The sequence below is a fragment of the Aspergillus steynii genome (assembly GCF_002849105.1).
Source record: "Aspergillus steynii IBT 23096 chromosome Unknown P170scaffold_7, whole genome shotgun sequence".
Classification (NCBI taxonomy): domain Eukaryota; kingdom Fungi; phylum Ascomycota; class Eurotiomycetes; order Eurotiales; family Aspergillaceae; genus Aspergillus; species Aspergillus steynii.
Window position 1 is genome coordinate 2784880 of NW_020194404.1, and position 21265 is coordinate 2806144.

Sequence of the window (21265 nt, forward strand, 5' to 3'; positions counted from 1 at the left end):
TAAATGGACCGTCGCAATACTAACCGTGACCCTCACAATGACTCCAACGGCCGTCTGTTCGAGCGAACCCCTTGATCGGATGATATCATCGGCTTCCGTGCCACAACCACAACCCGAGGAACAGAGAGGGCGACACCCTGCACGCTCTCCTCATAGCCCGTTTTCACCAGATCGTAGACCTCTCGGGCTGTTTCTACCTGGCCCAACTGCGCCAACTTGCCCGCGAACTCCTCTATCGTCATCAAATGCTGATCATTAAAAGCGCGCACTAGCTCCGGGGCCTCATCATAATAATCGATCCACGCATCTTCGAATCCGCAATCCGTCAATGTCCGCGGCAGCTCCAATGCCCAGTTATGTCGACCCGTCGCATACAGCATGGACTGGATCTCCTCCAACGCCGGAGCCACCAGGGATTCGTCGGCTTTCTTCAACTTCATATGCACACAGTCCAGCTCATCCCACTGTAAATAACCCCCTGGTTTCAGCAGCGCCAGGAGATTCCTAATCGCCGGCACCGGATCAACGCCCGACAAAACCAACACGAGCAGTCTCACATGCACCAGGTCATATTTCTCCCGTAGATCGGGCGGCACGGGGCTGAAAATATCCCAGTATCGAAGGCCAATCGCGCCGGGTAGCCATGCTGGGTGCGGCGCTTGCGTCATATCAATGTCTAGCCCGTCCACCTGCGCCGAGGGCACCTCCCGCGCGACCTGGATCATCCAGAGTCCGGTTCCGGTCGCCACGTCGGCGATTACGGGACTGAAGGCCGGGATTTGCACCCCCGGATGAATGTGGTATCCTAGTGTCTCGTGCCATAAGTACTGCTGTAGGTTCAGGCGGGCGGCTGCGCGGTGGTTGTTTTGGAGCGTGTAGCCGAGGCCGTCGGTTGATGGGAAGATCGAGCTGGATGTGCAGGGCGGGTCTGCGATTGGTTCGTTCATTTTGGTATTTGGTGCGATTGTGGATGTTCGGAGACTGGTATCGGTCTTTTCTGGGATCTGAGGCTTCGTTTTATACGCGGATCTTGTTTGTTGGGTCGATGGCTTGTTTTGTTTACCGTGGGACTCTTGGTGATTGTGCTTGTGTTAGGTACGCCATCCATGTCACCTTCCTTTCAAAGAATGCTGCTTTCAAGTTTGTTGTGTCTTTTATGCTGTCGTGGCTCTTCTCCAGATAGACTGCCAAGATCAAACATGGGGTGAGCTGCCTGCCTGCCTTCGAAGGTCGCATTTAGATCTGAAAAGAATAGATGAATAAATCGACAGATGGACAAAATAACAGAAAGAAACAAAGAAAGAAGGAAAGAGAGAAACTTCTGATGGGCTATTTTCCAGCCAATTCGATTTATTTCTGCTGAATACGAAAGTTCATTCTAGGAATCTAATCTTCTCAATTGATCTCCTGCTCGTTGGGGAGAAGTGGTAGCTGGAATCAATGTAGCAGCGCCACGTCAGAAAGACATCCGCACTTTTAGCCAGACCTGTATACATATACTTACGGCAAAATTTCGAATCAGTCGGATATAATTGATATTTATTGCATTCTAAGCATCAAAGGCGCCAGCGAATTCTTGGCAGCCTCTATGGCAGCCCTGCCGCTTCTGACGCAATCTCCCGCCAAATCCCCAAGCCTGTCCATCCGAACTCAATTCTTCGTTGTGTTATTCTGCTGCTCGAGATCGAGCTTCTTTTTCTTCTCGGCGTTGTCGGCGCTCCGCCTATCTCCTTCATTAATCATTTCTATCAGGAATGTGACGAGGCAGGTAACCCCAAGAAGAATGCCAACTCCGACAATCTGCGTGGTAGTCCTGGAATCTCCGGAGTCCCAGGTAACCATAATGAATGTGTCAAGGGACGCCAGGATGAGCCATGTGCCTGTGATTTGGACGTTAGTTTTTTTGTGGCGATTGCAATACATTGAGCGGGTTATCATACTCCTGGATAACCATGACGGTCCTGGTCGGAAGGGTCGCGTCACGAAGGCGCACCAGAATGCGAAAGATCCATATAGGACGACTACAAAGGGAGGTAAGTTAGTTTTTTGGACAAATGATACGAATTAGGCAACAAGATCGCCCACCAGCTTGCAATTTGTTGCTGCCGAACACGCGACAGTCGCATTCAGGGCTTTGCGCTACGTCCATAGTAGACATGCCTTGAAACCACACAGGATGTTGATATATGAGATCACGGTTCTATTCCGGGGTGCTCACAGGTACAGTCCGTGATGGTAGGCGACAGATCTGTTAAAAAGAATCCCTGGAAGTTTCCATTCTCTTGGGACTGAGGTAATTGCCCAGTGTGAGACAAATGCGACACTAGGCCAGGCTAGTGAGCTTAGCCTCGCCGAGTACCAGCGCGACCAAAATGGCCCCCACGAGGCAACCACAAAATTTAGCACAATGTTGGGTGGCGAAGACATTCAGTGGCCAGTCAGTCGGCCACCTTGGTGATAATCCCGATTGCTCAAGTGTTGGTTGCCGGTCACGTCAGGCTAAGCTTCCACCCGCCGAGCTTTTGCATGGCTTGCTCCCATACAAATCGCTCAGAGCATTGAGTACTCGATCGAGGAGCAAGCCTTGCACTTTTTTCAGGGTCCTTGTTAGTGCCGCTAAGTCCCCCCGCAGTCGCAATCGTTCGGCGTCTTTTGCGATCATCTTGGACGCTCAGATCGTGTTGGCGCCACACCATTTCCACCACTTCCCTGGCGGGTTGGATATTCTATAAACATCAGTCAGTGCGTCGAATACACGGACAATTTAGTGGTGGGCGAAATTTACCCCAAAGCGTTTCGGCTGTTCTGACTGCTGGAAAATATCCATGACGGTGATCCTGTCCTCGTCGGTTTTGCAACAGCAGCCCGCTAGAAAAAGTGGCCACAGTGGAAGTGCCGCTGTGCGAATCATGCAGTCGAGGTTCTTGTGTAATATCCCTAATATGTCTTGGACATAACGATACTTATCGTCTTCTGAAAGGCGAGGGAATTTCGCCACACAGTGTTCATCGGCGTTTGGGTGAGAGCAAATCTCGTGCAGGAAAAGAAGAGCTCCCAATCGGTTTGCTTCAGCAATGATCGTACACTCCGCAACGATACTCGATGCTTCTTTTTTGACTGGGGCCATCGTAAGGTAAGTATCTAGGTGGCTTGGAGGCTGTTGCTGCAGATTTTCAAGAGACCTCTTCAAACGAAAGACTTTGGCCTGAAAAGCCTCTGGATTCAAGTCGATGTGTTTTCCACCGCTTTCTCTCGCCAGCTCAGCTACTTCATTGATCAATAGAAGTAGTGAATTACTAAATCCCATATATGGATCGATCTCATGTAGTTCATCCAATGGCATGTGGATGGAAAGGATGTTTGAGGATTTGGACAATGGCTCTATGGTGACCGCAGACAACCATTCCGTCGAACTATCACCACCATGCTTTGATGCTTCATGAAATCTCATGGCTTGATCGTCGCTCACTTCAGGGGATGTCAAAATTGGGTTGTTAAACAAGTCATCGTCGACATGAAAGGCAGTCCGCGCGAGGACTAAATGAAAAGCAAAGTATCGGTTCAAGAACAGGCGCAGACTTGTCCTGCGAGTGCCAAGTCGTGAGGGTTGACAATATCGATCGATAATGGCCCGGATGCCATGTAGGTGTGTCAACCATGAAGGTCGGCTGCCGTCCGTGATTTCATACCAGCATAGAAGTAACGATAATCCCAAAACCTCGTCAACATCGATACGTGAGTGCGATTCTCTTTGGAGCGATCGGATCAGGAAACGGGTTGCTTTTTGCCCATGCTCGAGGGCTGCCACGCGATAACCAGGCCGGGAGAGACCCAAAGTCTGCGCGGATATAGCCATCGTTGCGTGATACATACTCTCGGAGGACATAGTCATCGGCAAAATAATGTGACGATATGGGTTGTAATGTGCATTGTCCAGCAGCGTTGATGAGCTGCATATGACAGCCTCGTAATACGAGAGCAAGAATCCATCGCCATCCGACGTCTGAAAGCCAACCAATGACGATCTGAACGATGGGGAGAGTGTCGTTTGAATCTTGCTGTTTACACAATCCCCTTTGTCGGTACTATATTTGGGTCGAAGCGACGACGCGCCTTCACGACTATCTTCCCTACGATCCTCCATCGCCGACCGTTCAAATTTAAAGAACACTTCCATGTCCCGCACGGTAGTATTCAAAAACATCCTTCGTTCACCCGAGTATCTCCGGTGCAGCTTCTCCCAATTTGATGACTGGCTCGACGATGCTTTCGATGAGATTGCAGCCCTTGGCTTCTGCCCTTTTCGATGTTTCGATGCACTGTTTCTGTCGCTGCCTGGTGTGGACCGAATCCCCGATCGACCATGGCAGACGCCTCTCGAAATTGATTCTTCATGCCAAGTCAGACGAAGGCCATAATCACAGCTAGCATTCATGCGGTTACAACGATGGCAAATTGGTCGTGTTTCTAGGCAAGGTAGGAAAATTCAGCACATGGATACAGTAAACAAAGTAAAAGCCAAAAGCCCACATACCGTCACACTTCACTTTTCGTGACCGACAGGTCCAACAACCTGTTCTTTTGCGCGTGGTCGCCGCCATCGATCCTTGGATGGCTTCACCATGGATTAACGAGTTTTGGAAGGATCAATGGACGGTAAAAGAGGAAAGGCCTCCCCCAGCAACAGAGGATGCTACCAGCGCCTTATCTATCAGGCATAAAGATAAGACTAGACTAGCCACATGCAGTCTAGCGTTGTTTGTTGATGCGGGGAAGCATTTGTTTGGTTTGTTTAATTTGCTCTGTTTGTCTACTGGGTTTTGTTTGCCTCGCAGCTGCCCGATTTGGAAACATTGTTCTTTCGGGCTCCCGATCCGTTCTCACTCATCAATTTGAAGTTCTTCCATCTTTTCAGGAGAAATATGAGAATCGGATGTCTTATGATACCATAATATTCCAGGATTGGCTTTTTTGAGTTGAAGGAGATGATGTCTGTATTCTTCTTACTAGCTGGCTTGCAGGTTCCTTCCTGAAATATATACTGCTATCTACGTTCATAATTTCGACAACCCTCCATCCTCCTCCCTTCGACAACGCCAACCACGCAGACTATTCAATTCAATCTCAGGATCAAGGTGAGCTAAATTATCTGCGCTCACAGTGATACCCGGCCTCCAACGCCACTGATGGAGGATTTCTTGATCCAATGTTCCCTCCAACGCGTCGGCAATGTACCGCCCGAGGACCGGGAGAAACTTAAATCCGTGGGCGGACCCCCCTGTCGCTAGGAAGAGTCCCTGCAGATCGGGATGGGGCGTCACCAGAAAATGGCGATCGGCAGTATCGGCGTCCCAGCAAAGTCGCGTGAAGCAGAATGGCCGATCGGCTAGTTCAGGGAAAACGCGTCGCAGATTCCGCCGCATGGTGCGCTCGATCTCCGGAGGTAAGTCATCTCGTGGATTTTCCACAAATGTATGGGGGATTGACGTGGTGATTCCAGAGACAGGATCGGTCTCTGTGTTGGTAATGAACTGGCTGTGCGCGAGCTTGAATATGCCGTCCTCCTGTACTGGCAGGAAGTACCCCAACTCCAGGTTGTCCAGGATGGGTAGTGAGCGGTAGTGACGCGTCTCGTCTGGAGTGAGCTGAATATGCGCTACGGCATGCCCTTTGGCCGTCAGTTGACCACCGACATCAACAAGACTGGGAGTCCATGCTCCAGCGGCGACGATGACCACATCGGCTTCATAGGTGGTGCCATCCTGGGTGACGACCCCGCGGCATCCCTCCGTGGAAAAAACCAGTTTCCGCACATACCCACGGTCTCCGGAGATATATTGAACACCATTTGCTTGTGCCGCCAGTGCCATCCGACGCAGCGCCTCCCCTGACTTGGCCCATCCCGCTGTCGGATTCCACACATTGACTTCCCATCCATCAAGCTCCCCAGTGATTTGCGGGAACTTTGCACGGATCTGGTCAGGTGCCACACGCTCCAGTCCCTGGACTCCAAGTCGAGTGCTTGTTTCGATGGAGCCTTCGACAAATGGAATGGAAAGGTTGGCAGCGCTCAAAATCCAACCCGGGACGGCGTACAGGTCTTTGAACATGTCCCAAGTCCGCCAGGCAGCGATAGATTCTAGGCCCATGGCCGCATAGAGAGGCTCATTGTAGTCGCTGCGGATGATTTTGCTGATATCTGTCGACGCCGCGTCGAGTGATGGGGCTGCATACCGATCGAGTACGCGGACTGATCGGTACCCTCGCTGTGCGAGATTGTATGCTGTTGACGTGCCGAACGCACCTCCCCCGACAATGAGAATCTTGGTATCGAGATTCATAGCGAAAGCATTATGGGATCGCAAGGTTGCACTCTGTTGGTTTGGACGATGTGCTTAGCAGTAGAGGAGAAGGAACCCCTCTTTTATGCTTATGTGGAACTTGCAACTGCAGTGTTACCTGCGTGTCCTGATTCCTCATATAGCGCAACTATGCATCACAACATAGGATCTGTGGCATTATCATCCGACATCGGATAGCAGTCAGTGTCGAAATGCCTCGCTGTTTCGCTCTGGCCTGCCATGATGTGCTGGATTGTTGGACTCTATCTGCTGTCAATCACTGGCACCCTAAGAAGTGGGGAGCTCCGCTAGTGGCCTCGGCGTCGCTCCGACCTGCTGCGCGCACTCAAGAACGCCACCGCATTGACTAATGAAACGGCGAGCAATACGGCCCTGAGCTAGAGTGTGTAGACTCAGTTGCCGTACACCCCTGGGCATCTGAAAGTGGAACACATTGACAGGTTGTATCGAATACCGAGAACATCCTGTATGGCTGATTAAGACAACATGAGATGACGATAATACCAGGGGAAAGAAAAGGTCCAAATTAGAGAAATGTTCTCGATTGTATTCGGAGTTGGCTGTTAGAGCTACAGGCATTGACACTATACGACAAAAAAAAAAAAAAATGTAGACTGGGAAAATCCGAGGTGAACGTAACAGCCTTACGTCGCCAATCTCAATAAGTGTATCGGAAATCCCGCTTCTCTTTATCGGTCTGGTCCGAGAATGCCTGGAACTCTACCACAGATGCGGTCGCGATCGCTGCTTGCTCTGCATCGCGCTTCTTATTTTCCCAATAACAAAGAGCGCCATACGCAGAGATAGAAACCATGGCTGCGACGATACACCCTAACAGACCCGAGTATCCATGAGCATAGCTAGGTGCATCAGACGACTGGAATGTCTGCGGACCAATGATATTCCCAACGCAGTACGCCAGAAAGAAAATTGCGTTCATTGTTAATTTCTTCGTGTGACCGCTTGTGTTGGCCATCGGGAGTGATGTTGACAACACGTACGGAGCCCAGTACGTGTAAAAGACGTAGTACGCTGCGAGAAGACCGTGCTGATTCGACTGGGGTAATTTCCACATCAGAATGGCGCAGACCATGGGAACTACATTGGACAGGGCGATAATCACACATCGTGAGTTCCTCATGTGCGATGCGATAAAGGAGAGCATTAGCTGCCAAATGGTTGCTAGAACCCCTGTCGGTATTCCCAGTATTGTGGTGATCAAGGTAGAATAGCCTAAGCCTGAGACGATGATGGCAGAAAAGGTGACAAGCCCGCCGTTCGGAATATTCTGCGCACAGGAGAAGATGGCGAGAAGCCACGTCTTGGGATCAGTAAGGCATTCCTTAACCTGGTGCCACTTGAATCTCTTATCCTCCATGCCGGTGTTGTTATCTTTAACTCGCTCTAGGCAGATGAGCTTTTCACGGTCGGACAGATACCAGCATTTGATTGGCGAGTCAGGCAAGAAGACGAAGATAACAATGGCCCACAGGACCGAGAAGCCCCCTAGGACAAGAAAGAGGAGGCGCCACGGGCGCAAGGAGGCGTGAGCATGCCCGATGCCATAGCTAACGATTCCTGCGAAGACCGAGGACAGCTGGTTGAACCAGAATGCCACCCGAATGGGTTGTTCTTGAGTCTTCCACCACATGACGGTCACAATGCTGGATATTGGGAACACCACGGCTTCCAGCATGCCCATAATGAATCTAGTGACTGCAAGGCCGGCAAAGTTCTGGGTCGCTGCAGTGCATAGCAAGATGACGGCCCACCCAAGGATACACGCTGCGTAAAATTTGGCAACAGGCAAACGTTGAATCAAGAATGCAGCCGGCCATTCGGCTGCAAGATAGCCAAAGTAGAAGATGGAGCCCACCCAGGAATACTGATCCCCAACAAGATTTGTGTCGGCTGACATGCCGTAGATGGCCGCGTTCGAGATGATCACCTTGTCCACCGCCGCGAGTATCACGGTCACGGTGATTAAAGGTATCAAAATGAGGTCAATCTTCCAAAGTACACGACGAGCTTCATCGGGAGCAATCGGTCGCGCCCGGACTGCAGGATCCAGGTCGATGAGGAATTTGACGGCGATGTCGACATCTTTGCCGGGGCCGTGGGTGGTAAATTCGTGGGTGACCTCGCCAGCAGAATGTATCTCATTATCCGACGGCATTGAGCTGGAGCCCTCGGTAGGCTTGTCTGTCGCGTTCATGGCAAAAGGACGCTAAACGGCTGCGATGGAATGCAACTGGAATGCAAGTTGGCGAGGGCGAATTTTCTGCAGGCAACCCCATATATCATCGACATTGCTATCACTACCAGCGTTCAAAAAAGGGGCGATACGCAACTTCGATGGCTTATGCTGGCCGGGATTAATTCAAGCATGGGACTGCCGTGGCGAGATAACGGCGACGTGGACCCTGGCTTCATTCTGCTGATGATGGTTGACAGCCAAGCGTGATAAGGCGGCGATGTCGGACTCATCTCCGCGTCTTGTGTCCCCTCTTTCTTTATCATCTCGCTCCGACCTGCCTGGCGCACACCCTGGTTGTGCCGATCAGCCGAGGATTTATCTTGCCCCCGAAATACGCCCATTTGGGAGGTATTTATACCCTGGTACATCACTGGTGCCCGTGGAGGCTTGATTAACTGGATGGCCGAATAGAATCAATCATGTCGCCGCACGTTGTCGATACCAAGGTTGATGGGCTTAAGATCAAGATTGCGATCGGTGAGTTAGGGCTGCTGGAGTTGGAGCATACCGCTGACACCGTTACCATAGATCGAGGCGGGACCTTCACAGATTGCCTGGGAATCGTTGACGGTCGCGAAGATGATGTTGTTGTCAAGCTGTTGTCACAGGATCCCTCAAACTACGATGACGCGCCAATCGAAGGCATTCGTCGCATTCTCGAAAAGGCGACTGGAAAGAGCTTCCCGCGCAACGAAAAGCTCGACACCACCACACTGGATACCCTGAGCATTCGTATGGGCACGACTGTGGCAACCAATGCGCTGCTTGAGCGAAAAGGGGAGAGGGTCGCATTGCTAGTAACGAAGGGGTTCAAAGACGCGCTTGAAATTGGCACACAGTCGAGGCCAAAACTATTCGATCTCAACATTCGACGACCAGACGTATTATATGACGAGGTAGTTGAGGTTAATGAGCGCGTGACAATTGAAGACTATCAACAAAATCCGACTCCAAATCGCGAGCAGTTGCTGACCTCCCTGGAACGCGATCCTGATTTAATCAAGGGTGTGAGCGGCGAGACGCTACGCATCCTTACAGGACTCGACAAGGAGTCGATTCGTCACGATCTCCAATCATTGTACGATCGGGGATTTAGATCAATTGCGGTGGTGCTAGTTCACTCTTACACCTTCCAAGGTATGGTTCGTTGCTAGTTTAGATGTGGGTGAGCCGCTGACTGACGATTTCGGCAAGAGCATGAACTCGAGATCGAAAGGATAGCGACAGATATAGGCTTCTCGCACATTTCCCTATCTAGTCAGCTACTGCCTATGATTAAAATGACATCACGCGGAGCTTCAGCCACAGCGGACGCCTATCTTACGCCGGTAATTAAGCGGTACATCGAGGGCTTTCGGTCGGGATTCAAAGATGGCTTGCGTTCGAGCGACACACGTTGCGAGTTTATGCAGAGTGACGGGGGACTGGTTAATTCCGAAAAGTACGACCGCTCATCTCAGAGGGCTGAAATGGCATAGTGACAGAAACAGATTCTCCGGCTTGCGAGCCATTTTGTCTGGACCTGCTGGGGGTGTCGTCGGACATGCTCGGACATCATTTGATGAAGCAGAGAGAACTCCCATTATTGGGTAAGCTATGAATTCGATTTCTTTCCATTTGTCTCCAAGGACTAGACTCACCAGGGGCGATAGGTTCGACATGGGAGGAACCAGCACGGACGTGTCGCGCTACGATGGAAAGTTCGAGCACACATTCGAAAATACGACGGCCGGCGTTACCGTGATGGCTCCGCAGCTCGACATCAATACCGTGGCTGCTGGAGGTGGAAGTATTCTCTTCTGGCGGCATGGCTTGTTTGCAGTTGGCCCCGAATCCGCAGGTGCTCATCCCGGGCCTGCATGCTACCGAAAAGGAGGCCCACTTACCGTTACCGATGCCAACTTATTTCTCGGGCGCTTGCTGCCGGAATATTTTCCGAAGATATTTGGACCTAAAGAAAACGAGCCGTTGGATGTCGAGACAACCCGGGAACAATTTCGACAGCTGGCGAAGCAGATTAACACGGAGACGGGGCTATCCAAATCTGCCGAAGAGATCGCCTTGGGCTTCATCGAAGTAGCGAATGAATCCATGGCGAAGCCCATTAGAGCGCTTACGGAAGCAAGAGGATATGAGACGTCTGCGCACAATTTGGCCTGCTTTGGCGGGGCTGGTGGACAGCATGCTTGTGCCATCGCCTCGTCACTTAATATACAGACAGTGATTATTCACCGGTACTCTTCGATTTTGTCCGCCTACGGCATGGCTCTGGCGGATGTGGTCCACGAAGCGCAAGAGCCTGCGTCTGGCTTCTTGGATGCAGATACTCTCAATGATATCCGAAAGCGCATATTTATACTGAAGGAAAAGGTTCGAAAAGAATTACTTGCGGATGACATCCCCGAAGGCCAGATTCAGTACGGGGTTTATCTGAACTTGCGGTATAAAGGTACCGATAATCTCCTGATGATCCTTGATCCAGACGATGGGGACTTCATAGCCGCGTTCGTCCGCGAACATCAACGCGAATTCTCCTTTACTTTCCCCGGGAGACCCATAGTGGTTGAAGACGTGCGTGTCCGTGGAGTGGGCAAGTCCCTCTCTGTCCCTCCAGAGTGCCCCCAGGATGAGTTGAAATCATTGAAAACCAAACCTATCGCCCCCCAATGTCTGGACGATTCTACCCGGGTCTATTTCAGGGGGGTCGGACTGGTCGATGCGCCTGTTTATTTCCTGGACAGCTTGCATCGAGGGACCCGAATTCAAGGGCCAGCCATGATTATCGACCAAACCCAGACCATCGTTGTTGAGCCCTCAGCTACAGCAACAATTTTGTCCCGCCATGTCATTTTAGAGATTTCGACAAAGAGAAGAGAGGAAATTGATGAGTGTTCACTTGTTGTGGATCCTATTCGTCTGTCTGTCTTCGGATATCGATTCATGTCCGTAGCCGACCAGATGAGTCGCATGTTTCAGAAGACGTCGGTTTCAACCAACATAAAGGAAAGACTGGACTTTTCCTGTGCTGTCTTCTCGCCTGATGGCAAGCTTGTAGCTAATGCACCGAACGTGCCTGTACACCTTGGCAGTGAGTGAGCTTGTCGCTTTAAACGATACACAAAAGCTAACGAGGCCTAGGCATGGAGTACGCGGTTCGCTATCAACATGAAAATTACGCTTGTAAGCTTCGACCGGGCGATCATATTTGCACTAATCATCCCTTGGCCGGTGGGACTCATTTGCCCGATATCACTATCATCACCCCGGTTTGGGATAATAATGGCGAATCCATTATATTCTACGTCGCCTCTCGCGGTCATCATGGTAAGTTAGAATCTTGGCATAGGATTTCATTTGAAAAGACTAAGTGTGTGTACAGCTGAGATTGGTGGGATCCAGCCCGGATCCATGCCTTCCAATAGTCGCATGCTTTACGAAGAAGGTGCGATGACGATGGGATTCAAGATCGTTTCAGAAAATCAATTCGACGAGAAAACAGTCCGCAAATTCCTTTACGATGGCCCCGGCTCATTCCCTGAATGTAGCGGAACGCGCACATGGAATGACAACGTCTCCGACCTGAAAGCAGCAATTGCCGCGAACCAGAAAGGAGCCCATCTGCTTAAAGGTCTGGTAGAGGATAGCTCCTTGGGTTTGGTCCATTTCTATATGAACGCCATCAAAGACAATGCTGAAGTTGCCGTTCGACAATACCTAAAGGAGGTGGGAAAGCGAAGTCAGGGCCAGAGTCTTAGGTTCTCTGACTTTATGGATGATGGGACTAAGGTCTGCCTGGAGATTCGCATTGACCCCGAAACTGGCTCGGCCGACTTCGATTTTACTGGAACCGGACATGAGACGTTCAATTGTCTGAATGCCCCGAAGGCGATTGCGCACTCTGCAATAATCTACTCCTTACGGTGTCTCATAAACGTGGATATCCCGTTGAACCAAGGCTGTCTGGCACCTTGCCGTGTAATCATTCCATCCGGTACATTATTGAACCCCTCGGGGACTGCGGCTGTCTGTGCTGGTAACCCCATTACATCGCAGCGAATTACAGATGTCGTTCTCGGAGCTTTCAATGCTTGTGCGGCCTCACAGGGGTGCTGCAACATTGTTTCTTTCGGCATGGGAGGTCGTGACCGTGATGGCAACGAGGTTCCAGGCTTCGGAGTGGGAGAGACGATCTGCGGAGGGTCAGGAGCAGGTCCAAGTTGGCACGGAACTTCTGCAGTCCATTGCCATATGACAAACACACGTATTACAGACCCGGAAGTATACGAACTGCGCTACCCAGTCATTCTCCGGCAATTCTCCATTCGAAGGGGCTCCGGTGGTCGGGGACGGTTCCGTGGCGGCGATGGTTCTATTCGAGAGCTCGAATTCCGCGTCCCTCTTTCAGTATCGGTTCTGAGTGAGCGCCGGGGCTACCGGCCTTATGGAATGGCAGGCGGAGAATCGGGACAGGCGGGCCTGAATCTCTACATTAAGAAAGAGCACGATGGTTCCGAGAGGACGATCAATATTGGAGGAAAGATGGAGCTAAATGTGCAACCAGGAGAAAGACTTATTATGCACACGTGAGTTGTCACCCTGAACCTGAGCTCAGTTGTCGCCAGTTCAAATGCTAATGGTACGCGATAGGCCGGGAGGTGGAGCGTGGGGATCCGATGAAACAAACGATATTTTGAAAGAAACCCTCGGAGCTGGAAACTCCTTGCACAGAGCGTTCATTCCATGCGGCAGTGTGAACGCGTTCACGGAGACTGCCGAAGCTGCCCAATAGGTGCCGGGGGACCAGGAAATTTTCGATCGAGTGAACCCATAGGGAGCCACAGATTACGCAATACTATCTAAAATGCAAACTCTACTAGGCTTTCTAAACGCTGTTTATCATGAAAAGACCAAGGATTCCCGAGGGCACAGTGTCTTGATTCCTCGTTATCAGGTGGACGGATTGACCGAAGACTCGGATTAATGACATGTTACTCAAGTCGGATCTCAGAAGGTAATGCTGAAAGCAAAGGTACCACCGCAGAGGGCTTTTCGGATCATGGGCAATAGACTAACAAGCAAACCAGGATCACAAGGAAAGAAATATCAGGCCACATTCATTACAGTCCCCGTTCCTTCAGAGCGGCCCTCAACGTGTCGGCAAAGCTAGCCACGTATTCCGGGTTCAGCATAGTATAATGTGCCCCTTGCACATCGTGAAACCGAACATCCTGTCGCACAAAGTCCTTCCACGCCGCCAATCGACTCTCGACCCAGTCCTTGCGATCCTTTGCAACATGGCTTAAGGGGTCGGCGACAAACACATCCATACACTTCACGCTACCCTGCGGATCATAATCAATGGCCATGCCCTGCATGTTTGAGGCCAGACCAACCCATAGCAGATAGTACTCCTCCGATAAGCCCAGCTCATCCCAGCGGGCTGCGTCAGAGTGCTTCCGGAGATACCGGATAGCGTCTAGCCGCCTATTCTCGCGCTCAAAAGCGCAGAGTGTAGGTTTATGTGTATAGGCCGTGGCCTCGTCCATTAGCCCGACAAAGTAGAAGAGGTGAATAACGCACTCATCCCACAAGAGCTCGCGCATCCGGAATTTAATATGCGGTGGCAAGTTCCAACTGCCACAATAGCGTACTTCATCTCCGTCCCGCTCCATCAATTTCGTGATTTCAAAAGCTACCATGCCACCAAACGAGTACCCTGCAATAGCATAGGGTCCGTGCGGCTGACGCTTCTTGATAGCCGAGCGATAAGTCTCAAACACTTCATCCAGGGAATTGAAAGGTGTCTCTCCTTCCACGGCGTTGAAGCCTTTGGCTCGGAACGCGTATACAGGGCGATCAGTGAAATGGTGAGCTAGCGTGACGAAGACCAGCACTTCTCCGACACCTGGATGAACGAGCCACAGCGGCGTCTTGTGACCGAACGGCTGAAGAGTCACCACAGGATCATACTCGTGCGACACCTGTCCTGTAGTGACAGCGATACGATTTGCTAGACCCCTGACGGTAGGGTGATTGAGCACGTCAGTGAGACGCAAGGCTGGAGAAAGCTGGAGCTTTCGATTTATGCGCTGCATAATGGCGACGAGGTCCATTGAAGTTGCACCAGTCGCGAGCAGAGAGTCACACACGCCAAAGTCATCGTCTGTACACACCTCGAGCTGGTCTCGGACGATGTCAAGCATGGCAGCCTCTTCTGTCGTCTCAACCTGACCCCGTGTCTGCTGTCGATAACGCTTGATTGCTGCATCGTTGCGTGTCTGCTGCTCGGTGAATTGCCCACATTCAAGAGCTGCCTGCAGCTTTGTGCGCGACAACTTGCCCAATGTACTTTTGGGCATGTCCTGAAGACACAGAGGTACGACCTTTGGACGTGAGTGAGTGTGCAGACTGGCCACCCGAATGATGCTGCTTTGTGTCTCGAATCGTGCCTTATCATCTGCTTCGTCAAAGGACGGGAGGTACAAAACTGCAACAACCTCGGTATCCATGGAGGCGTCGCGAGTGCCGAAACAACAAAAATAGCTAGGCGTTGTGCCTGGGATCTCTGCCTGTTCGAGCGCCGCGTCTAGTTCATGGGGTAGGTATTTGACGCCGTTGATGTTGATCATCTCTTTCGTGCGACCATCAAGATGCAAATGACCTTGCGCATCAAGGTATGCCAGATCGCCGGTTCGGAACCAGCCATCGGAGGTGAAAGCCTCGGCTGTGGCCGTCTCGTTATTGTGATACCCTTTGAATATAACTTCTCCCGTCACCTCCAAGCTTCCTCGCTCGCCTGGCTCGGCTTCCTCTCCCGAGCCATCGAGACGGATCACGCGCATTTGAACTCCAGGCATTGGTTCACCCAGAGACGCAAATTCGTAATGTCCCGCACGATCATTGCTGGGACAGTGACTGTTGAAGATACAGCCGGCACATGTCTCTGTCATGCCGAAGGATGGTTTGAAAACATCTTTGGGGATTCGGTAAGGCTTTAGAAGCTCCTCAAGTGCAGCACAGACTTCGGTGACATTTGCCTCGCCTCCCGTGTCTAGGTACAGTGCCTCGAGATTGAGGTCCGCATCCAATCCTTCGGTCTTTCCAGCAGCTAGCTGGCGTCGAAGCTTGGCGAAGAGAAAGTTGGGTGCAAATGTGCGCGACACGCGATGCCGACTAAGGAGATTCAGCCACTGTACCGGATCCACTAGCACATCGGCTGCGGAAACCTGAATTTGCGATATTCCAGACACGATGGCGAATAGGTGACAATGAACCAAGTTTGCAACATGATCCATGTGCACCCAGGATAGAAATGGATTTCGGGGATACTGCAACTTAGCAGCTGCTGTCTTTCCCTTGAACGCAGCTAGAAGTTGGTGATGTGTGAGCGGCACTGCTTTGGCTTGGCCACTGCTGCCTGAAGTGAGCATCACAGCCAGAGAATCAGAGGGACATGGCTGGAATTCGGGAAGAGAGGCAGTGACCGGAATGTCGACCAAGTCCTCTATGGCGAAGCACTGGATACGCGTGTCTCCAGTTTGTTCTGCAAATGGAGCCTCCAGAGCTTTCCGCGTCAGACAGTTTGGTGCATCCAGTGTGTAATAGAGATGAGTGAGGTGTTTCTTTCTGTCTCCCGCGTTCGGACTGAACATTCCCGGTCCAGTAATAACCGGAATGCCTCCCGTCAAGAGAACAGACCAGTACCAGATGATGCTGTCAAGGTTGGTCTCAAAGTGCAGCAGAACTATGGCCCCCGATGTGGAGATACCGCGCTGGTATAACCGACTGGCATTATCTTCGGCTTGGTGCAGCAAATCTTTGTACGAAAGACGTTGCGCCGCCGATGGCTCGCTGATGTCGTTGGGGGGGTATGCCACAATGCCTTCCGTGTTGTGTCTTGCTTCATAGCGTAACGCATCGATGATAGTGTCGTAAGGCCTTTTGACGGAGGAAATCTCGCCGTTTACATTTGATGGAGACATGGTAACGAAGATGAAGGGGTTTGTGAGTTCTCAGTATGATCATCTGGTGAATGGCGGCGACACATCAGACAATTCTAGGAGACACCATCTCCCTTTTTTAACCGTGACACAGTCTCCCTCTCAACCTCGACAATTGAACTACAGATTTATTTGCCAATGGGATAGGCTGAAACAAGTTTCATCGGCATACGAGGTATGCTAACACCCTGATGCCTGCAGCCTCTTTTTGATTCGCCTTCATGTGTAATGGGCCTCAGGCAGTGGAAGTTCGGCAATAGAAATAAATCTCATGGCTCGTTTGACGTGATACAGCAGAGCTGGCAACCCTGTCGTGCGATGAGAAGTCGGTGGGCTGTGAAGGCCTGAGATACACCGCGATCTGTTGGGCTGGGGTGTATTGGGTCGATACGAGCCGGACTGCTGAGCTGAGACCTTTTACAGCTATCAACAAGTGAAGTGGTGGAGACAGAATCTCTTCTTCAGGTCTCATTCATTGGACACGTTAGACTGGTTTTAATTCAGCCCACAGCAGTCAAACGAGGCTGAAGGGAAAGTGGGACAACGGTAAGAGAAAGGCGTAGATAAACGAGTGCTACATTGCGAAGCAACCTCGTTTGTCTATACCATCCCTTCATCTAGCTGTGGTACAGCATCCCGAGTCATCATCTTCAAATGTATCCTCACACACCGCTTGATTGAAATTTCGGGAACAGCGATGAACCCAGTCTCGGAACTGCTCGCTGCACTCTGACTGTGACCAAGTATTTGTCTGGGTTGAATACGAGACCGTGCTGATGCCAGGGCTCCTACGAATGATTTGTCGCCGTGCACGTCATTTGTGAGAGCCCTCGATGATCATTCAATGGTCTACGCAGCGGATCATCTTACTACATAAGTCTTGATGAGTAGCAGTCAGCATTTGAGAATCACCATCTGAATGCCATTGACACAATCCGATCTATGCCCATCATGCAGACGACTATTCCACCTCCGGAAGTCGAATCCCAAGAGGCAGGGAAATCCCTGGCCGTCCAATACTGGAGAGAATACATTCGGTCCGTCATGGTTCCCTTGTTCCACGCGACCGGATCATACACTTCAGCTGAGCAAGAATCTCACCTTCAATTCATGGACAAACTTGTTGCTCCTAACTTAGGGCCCTTGCCTACCGAGCCGCATGGGCCGTATACGCCACCAGCATCTCTCGTAGGATCACCTTTCGATCCTAGTCTCAATATGGCCGCGTCCGGAAAAGCGAAGGCGCGCTTCGACTTTGACATCGTAGGACCAGCGCAACGAACGGGATCCGATCCTTTTGCGGAACATGCCGCCCGGAAAGTTGCGCTCCATATTGCTTCCAAGACAGGGAGCAGCACGCAATGGCTGGAGAATCTTTTTACAACCCTCTTCCTGTCGCCGGAGGAGACGCAGACTGTCGTGACCCAGATGCCTGCCGATATCGCCGCACCCCCGCTGTCTGTGGGAGTTGATTTCGATGGAAGTCAGCGCGTAATGAAATGTTATATTCACGGCGTCCGCAAATCAGTGGCTACCGGGCGCTCATCAACGGACATTCTTCTCCAGGCCCTGAGAAACTTGGAACCAATGGGCGATAGCTTGTCCGCGGGGGTTGAACTTCTCGAAGAGTACGTTCAATGCTGTAGTATCCATCCATCAGACTAATCCTTTATACATAGCTACCTGTCAACGACTCCGAATGATGCAGTACTAATGCTTCTAGGCATTGATTGCCTGGATCCAACCCTCTATCCCGAAACCCGTGTGAAATGCTACTTGCATACACGAAGCAATTCCTTTTCCGTGGCACGGGATGTTATGACCCTAGGCGGGCGTTTGGACGACGAAACTTCGCGCGCACGCATTGAATTGCTTCGGTCAATTTGGTCAATCTTGCGGAATGAACCCGATGACGTGCCAATGGATGAAGAATGGTCCAAGCCCGATCGTATCGGGTCCACTGGGTACAGCGGATTGCAATTTACAATTGAGATCGCTCCTGGGCATACTTTCCCTGACACGAAGATTTATGTGCCCGTGTTCCAATATGCCGAGACCACCCAAGAGGTCGAGAGAAATGTGGAGCTGATGCTGCAAAAGCTGGGTAATGAATGGGGTCTTACCGGTCGGTACCGCAAGACAATGCAAACGATCTTGTAGGTGGCCTGAATCTCGCGCAATCGCTCTTCTACGCCGATACTAACAGCGATGCAGCGGATCCGAGACGGACTATGGACAGACGTATGTCTCATTCGCGTACTCCAAGACAAAGGGGGCGTACACGACCTCGTACTTCGCCCGCCCCATTCGCCAGGTAGACACGAAGCTGGCGGGATATTTTGGCATTCGTTTGAATTAGGACGGAGATAGTGTCTTCGCGTATTTGAATCTTGTGGAATGTGACACAGCAGGATGATGGAGACGCGCGAGAAACATTATGGTCTGGCCGAAGTGGGCTTTCTGGTCAGAATTGAACACAATCTTGCTTTTTCTCAGCACCGAGACACTGTACCTCGTATGGTTTGATGAGCTGTGAGTGTCAATCATGTCATAAAGCTAGTCTCAACAGGGCTTGCCAGAGTTGACACAAACTGGCCGCTAGATTACGTTGTACCGGCTGTCATGTTGTGCAAGTGACACGGGCTTTTGGTTGTACAAGAAAGCATTTTGTTGCTTCCCTGCGGTACTGAGTTCATGGTATGCCTTTCTAAGAGGCCGTGAAGCCGCATGCAAGTTTCATTAGATGCCACGACATGCTTCCTATTTGGACGTGAGCCCGAGGACTTTCGGTGAAACAGGGATCAAAATCAGTATTACGCTCAAATGAAGCAAACAAGCCCTGGATTGCTTCGGCGGGTTAGAAAAGCCTGGAGGCCCGAGCTGCATATAAAACGTCGAATGAGGGTGAGATGCGAATCAGAGGTATGAGCGACACAGCATGGCTCGGGTTTAGGAATGCACCCCTGTCTTGCATTCTCGTCCTAGAGGCTTTCTATCACCCATCAGGCGGGCTGCCCTGTTCCTTGTTCAGCCTCGACAGCCAGTCAAGGCCTTAAGCGGATATCCCTGCTCTTATTTGCTCAATAGTTCAGCTTTGCAATTTCTCTGTGTCTATCCCTGCGTGTGGGATTTTATTTCTTTCTGTTGCATTCATCTCTGGACAGTTGTCCCCTGATGCAAACTACTCAGGTTTCCGGGAACTGATTCTTCCATCCGACCTGCGGTACCCTCAAGGTGTCGCAAACCAAGTTCAATAAGGTCTGAGATCACCTTAAATGAGACACTTGCACTTAACCTCTTGTTTCTCTCAGTATATTCATCGCCCGCGGGCTTCACTGATCTCACCACCACTCGCGCCATCTTGTAGCATTCTGAGACGCCAGAAACGATCATTCCATCGTTCTGTCAGCTTCGCCATGAAAGTTGCACAAGTGACTAGTTGGGGCACAGCTCCGACATGTCAGACAGTCCCAGACCTTCCACCTCCCTCGCCTACGCAGATGCAGCTCACTGTGCTTACTGTCGGCATTCCGCGCGTGGTACAGATTCGCGCAACGGGGAAACACCCCAGTGTGTTCGACTCCCCCTTGCCCTTCGACCCGAGTATTGACGGAGTCGGCCGCGACGATACCACCGGTGACGTCTACTTTATTCATCCACTTGCAGCGCCCCTGCTTGCCGAGCGTGCCAATGTCGAGCGCCACCATCTCGTGAAACTGGCTCCGGGGGCAGATCCCGTCAGCGTTGCAGCCCTGGCCAATCCCATGTCTAGCAGCTGGATGGCGCTGCGTCGCCGTGCCATTGGCGGCTGTACAGGTCGAACAGTGCTTATCCTCGGTGCTACAAGTGCCAGCGGGCGGACCGCCGCCCTCGTGGCCCGATCCCTCGGAGCTGCTCGGATTGTTGGGCTGTCCCGGCGCGAGGAAACACTGGAAACCGTCGACGGTCTTGACGAGCGTGTTATTCTACGCGAGCCCTTCGTCCTACCCCCGAGCGCGGGTCCAATTCACATTATCCTTGACTATGTCGGCGGATCCGCTGCGGCAGGCATACTGCAGAATGCCGAGGTGGAACCAGGGGAAAACCTGCAGTACATTCAGGTTGGAGGTCTCGCAAGCGAAGACACCCACATGCTGCAGGTGCTGCCCCCATACCTGATCAATACCAAGCCTATCTGCATTATGGGCTCCGGATTGGGTAGCGTTCGCCTCCAGGACCTCAAAGATGAGATGCCAGACATGGTACGCGCCATGATGCAGATGCCCTCCCCGTTCGAGTTGGAAACCGTCTCCCTGAGCAATATCCAGTCGGTTTGGGACTCGGCAAACGCTTCTAAGAGGCTGGTCGTGATCCCGACTGCCAAGGACTGATTTGTCTTTCATTTGTTGATTCGTAGTACAGCCACTTGGCGATGTACTCTTACTAGGCAACCCAAACTCTCGGGACAGATTTCAGTACTAGTTAGCTATAGCGCAGGTGGTTACTTCATCATGCATCCTGTCATTGGCCCAAACAGCTTGATCACTTTCTTCTCTTGCAAGTTCACTAGGTTCGGGGATCTTCAATTGAGAATATTTCCATTTGCTGGCTTATCCTCCGGAGTAGCCGCATTGACGAACTTCTTTCGTGTCACGCAATCAAAAGCA

At 51.4% G+C, this 21265-nt stretch overlaps 9 protein-coding genes across 9 annotated transcripts; 3 read left to right on the forward strand and 6 right to left on the reverse strand.

Annotated features, from left to right (window-relative positions):
* Window positions 1-31: 31 nt before the first annotated feature.
* On the reverse strand, window positions 32-947 carry P170DRAFT_458355 (class I SAM-dependent methyltransferase; the record flags this gene model as incomplete). The annotated part of the gene is made up of 1 exon (XM_024851792.1): window positions 32-947. The coding sequence occupies one exon, from the start codon at window positions 945-947 to the stop codon at window positions 33-35; it is 915 nt and encodes a 304-aa protein (XP_024701572.1).
* Window positions 948-1599: 652 nt separating this feature from the next.
* On the reverse strand, window positions 1600-2244 carry P170DRAFT_512806 (uncharacterized protein). The gene is made up of 3 exons (XM_024855026.1): window positions 2086-2244; window positions 1941-2021; window positions 1600-1880 (listed from the first exon to the last, which is right to left on the reverse strand). The coding sequence occupies exons 1-3, from the start codon at window positions 2156-2158 to the stop codon at window positions 1651-1653; spliced, it is 384 nt and encodes a 127-aa protein (XP_024701573.1). The 5' UTR covers window positions 2159-2244; the 3' UTR covers window positions 1600-1650.
* Window positions 2245-2489: 245 nt separating this feature from the next.
* On the reverse strand, window positions 2490-4144 carry P170DRAFT_365471 (fungal specific transcription factor domain-containing protein; the record flags this gene model as incomplete). The annotated part of the gene is made up of 3 exons (XM_024844704.1): window positions 2490-2726; window positions 2786-3427; window positions 3470-4144. 3 exons carry the CDS (start codon window positions 4142-4144, stop codon window positions 2490-2492), a joined length of 1554 nt encoding a protein of 517 aa, XP_024701574.1.
* An 855-nt stretch (window positions 4145-4999) lies between these two features.
* Window positions 5000-6580, reverse strand: P170DRAFT_439893 (NAD(P)/FAD-dependent oxidoreductase). Its single transcript, XM_024849940.1, has one exon. The coding sequence runs from the start codon at window positions 6339-6341 to the stop codon at window positions 5055-5057; it is 1287 nt and encodes a 428-aa protein (XP_024701575.1). The 5' UTR covers window positions 6342-6580; the 3' UTR covers window positions 5000-5054.
* A 440-nt stretch (window positions 6581-7020) lies between these two features.
* P170DRAFT_365306 (putative allantoate permease) lies at window positions 7021-8538 on the reverse strand (the record flags this gene model as incomplete). Its single annotated transcript, XM_024844696.1, has 1 exon — window positions 7021-8538. The coding sequence occupies one exon, from the start codon at window positions 8536-8538 to the stop codon at window positions 7021-7023; it is 1518 nt and encodes a 505-aa protein (XP_024701576.1).
* A 496-nt stretch (window positions 8539-9034) lies between these two features.
* Window positions 9035-13444, forward strand: P170DRAFT_390852 (putative 5-oxoprolinase). Its single transcript, XM_024845920.1, has 8 exons — window positions 9035-9084; window positions 9132-9756; window positions 9814-10060; window positions 10110-10208; window positions 10272-11707; window positions 11758-11943; window positions 11999-13202; window positions 13267-13444. The coding sequence occupies exons 1-8, from the start codon at window positions 9070-9072 to the stop codon at window positions 13406-13408; spliced, it is 3954 nt and encodes a 1317-aa protein (XP_024701577.1). The 5' UTR covers window positions 9035-9069; the 3' UTR covers window positions 13409-13444.
* A 292-nt stretch (window positions 13445-13736) lies between these two features.
* Window positions 13737-16601, reverse strand: P170DRAFT_365047 (acetyl-CoA synthetase-like protein; the record flags this gene model as incomplete). Its single annotated transcript, XM_024844681.1, has 1 exon — window positions 13737-16601. One exon carries the CDS (start codon window positions 16599-16601, stop codon window positions 13737-13739), a length of 2865 nt encoding a protein of 954 aa, XP_024701578.1.
* Window positions 16602-17548: 947 nt separating this feature from the next.
* Window positions 17549-18978, forward strand: P170DRAFT_415228 (aromatic prenyltransferase; the record flags this gene model as incomplete). The annotated part of the gene is made up of 3 exons (XM_024847053.1): window positions 17549-18247; window positions 18299-18775; window positions 18834-18978. The coding sequence occupies exons 1-3, from the start codon at window positions 17562-17564 to the stop codon at window positions 18976-18978; spliced, it is 1308 nt and encodes a 435-aa protein (XP_024701579.1). The 5' UTR covers window positions 17549-17561.
* Window positions 18979-20035: 1057 nt separating this feature from the next.
* Window positions 20036-20989, forward strand: P170DRAFT_429405 (NAD(P)-binding protein; the record flags this gene model as incomplete). Its single annotated transcript, XM_024847888.1, has 1 exon — window positions 20036-20989. The coding sequence occupies one exon, from the start codon at window positions 20036-20038 to the stop codon at window positions 20987-20989; it is 954 nt and encodes a 317-aa protein (XP_024701580.1).
* Between the last annotated feature and the right edge of the window lie 276 nt (window positions 20990-21265).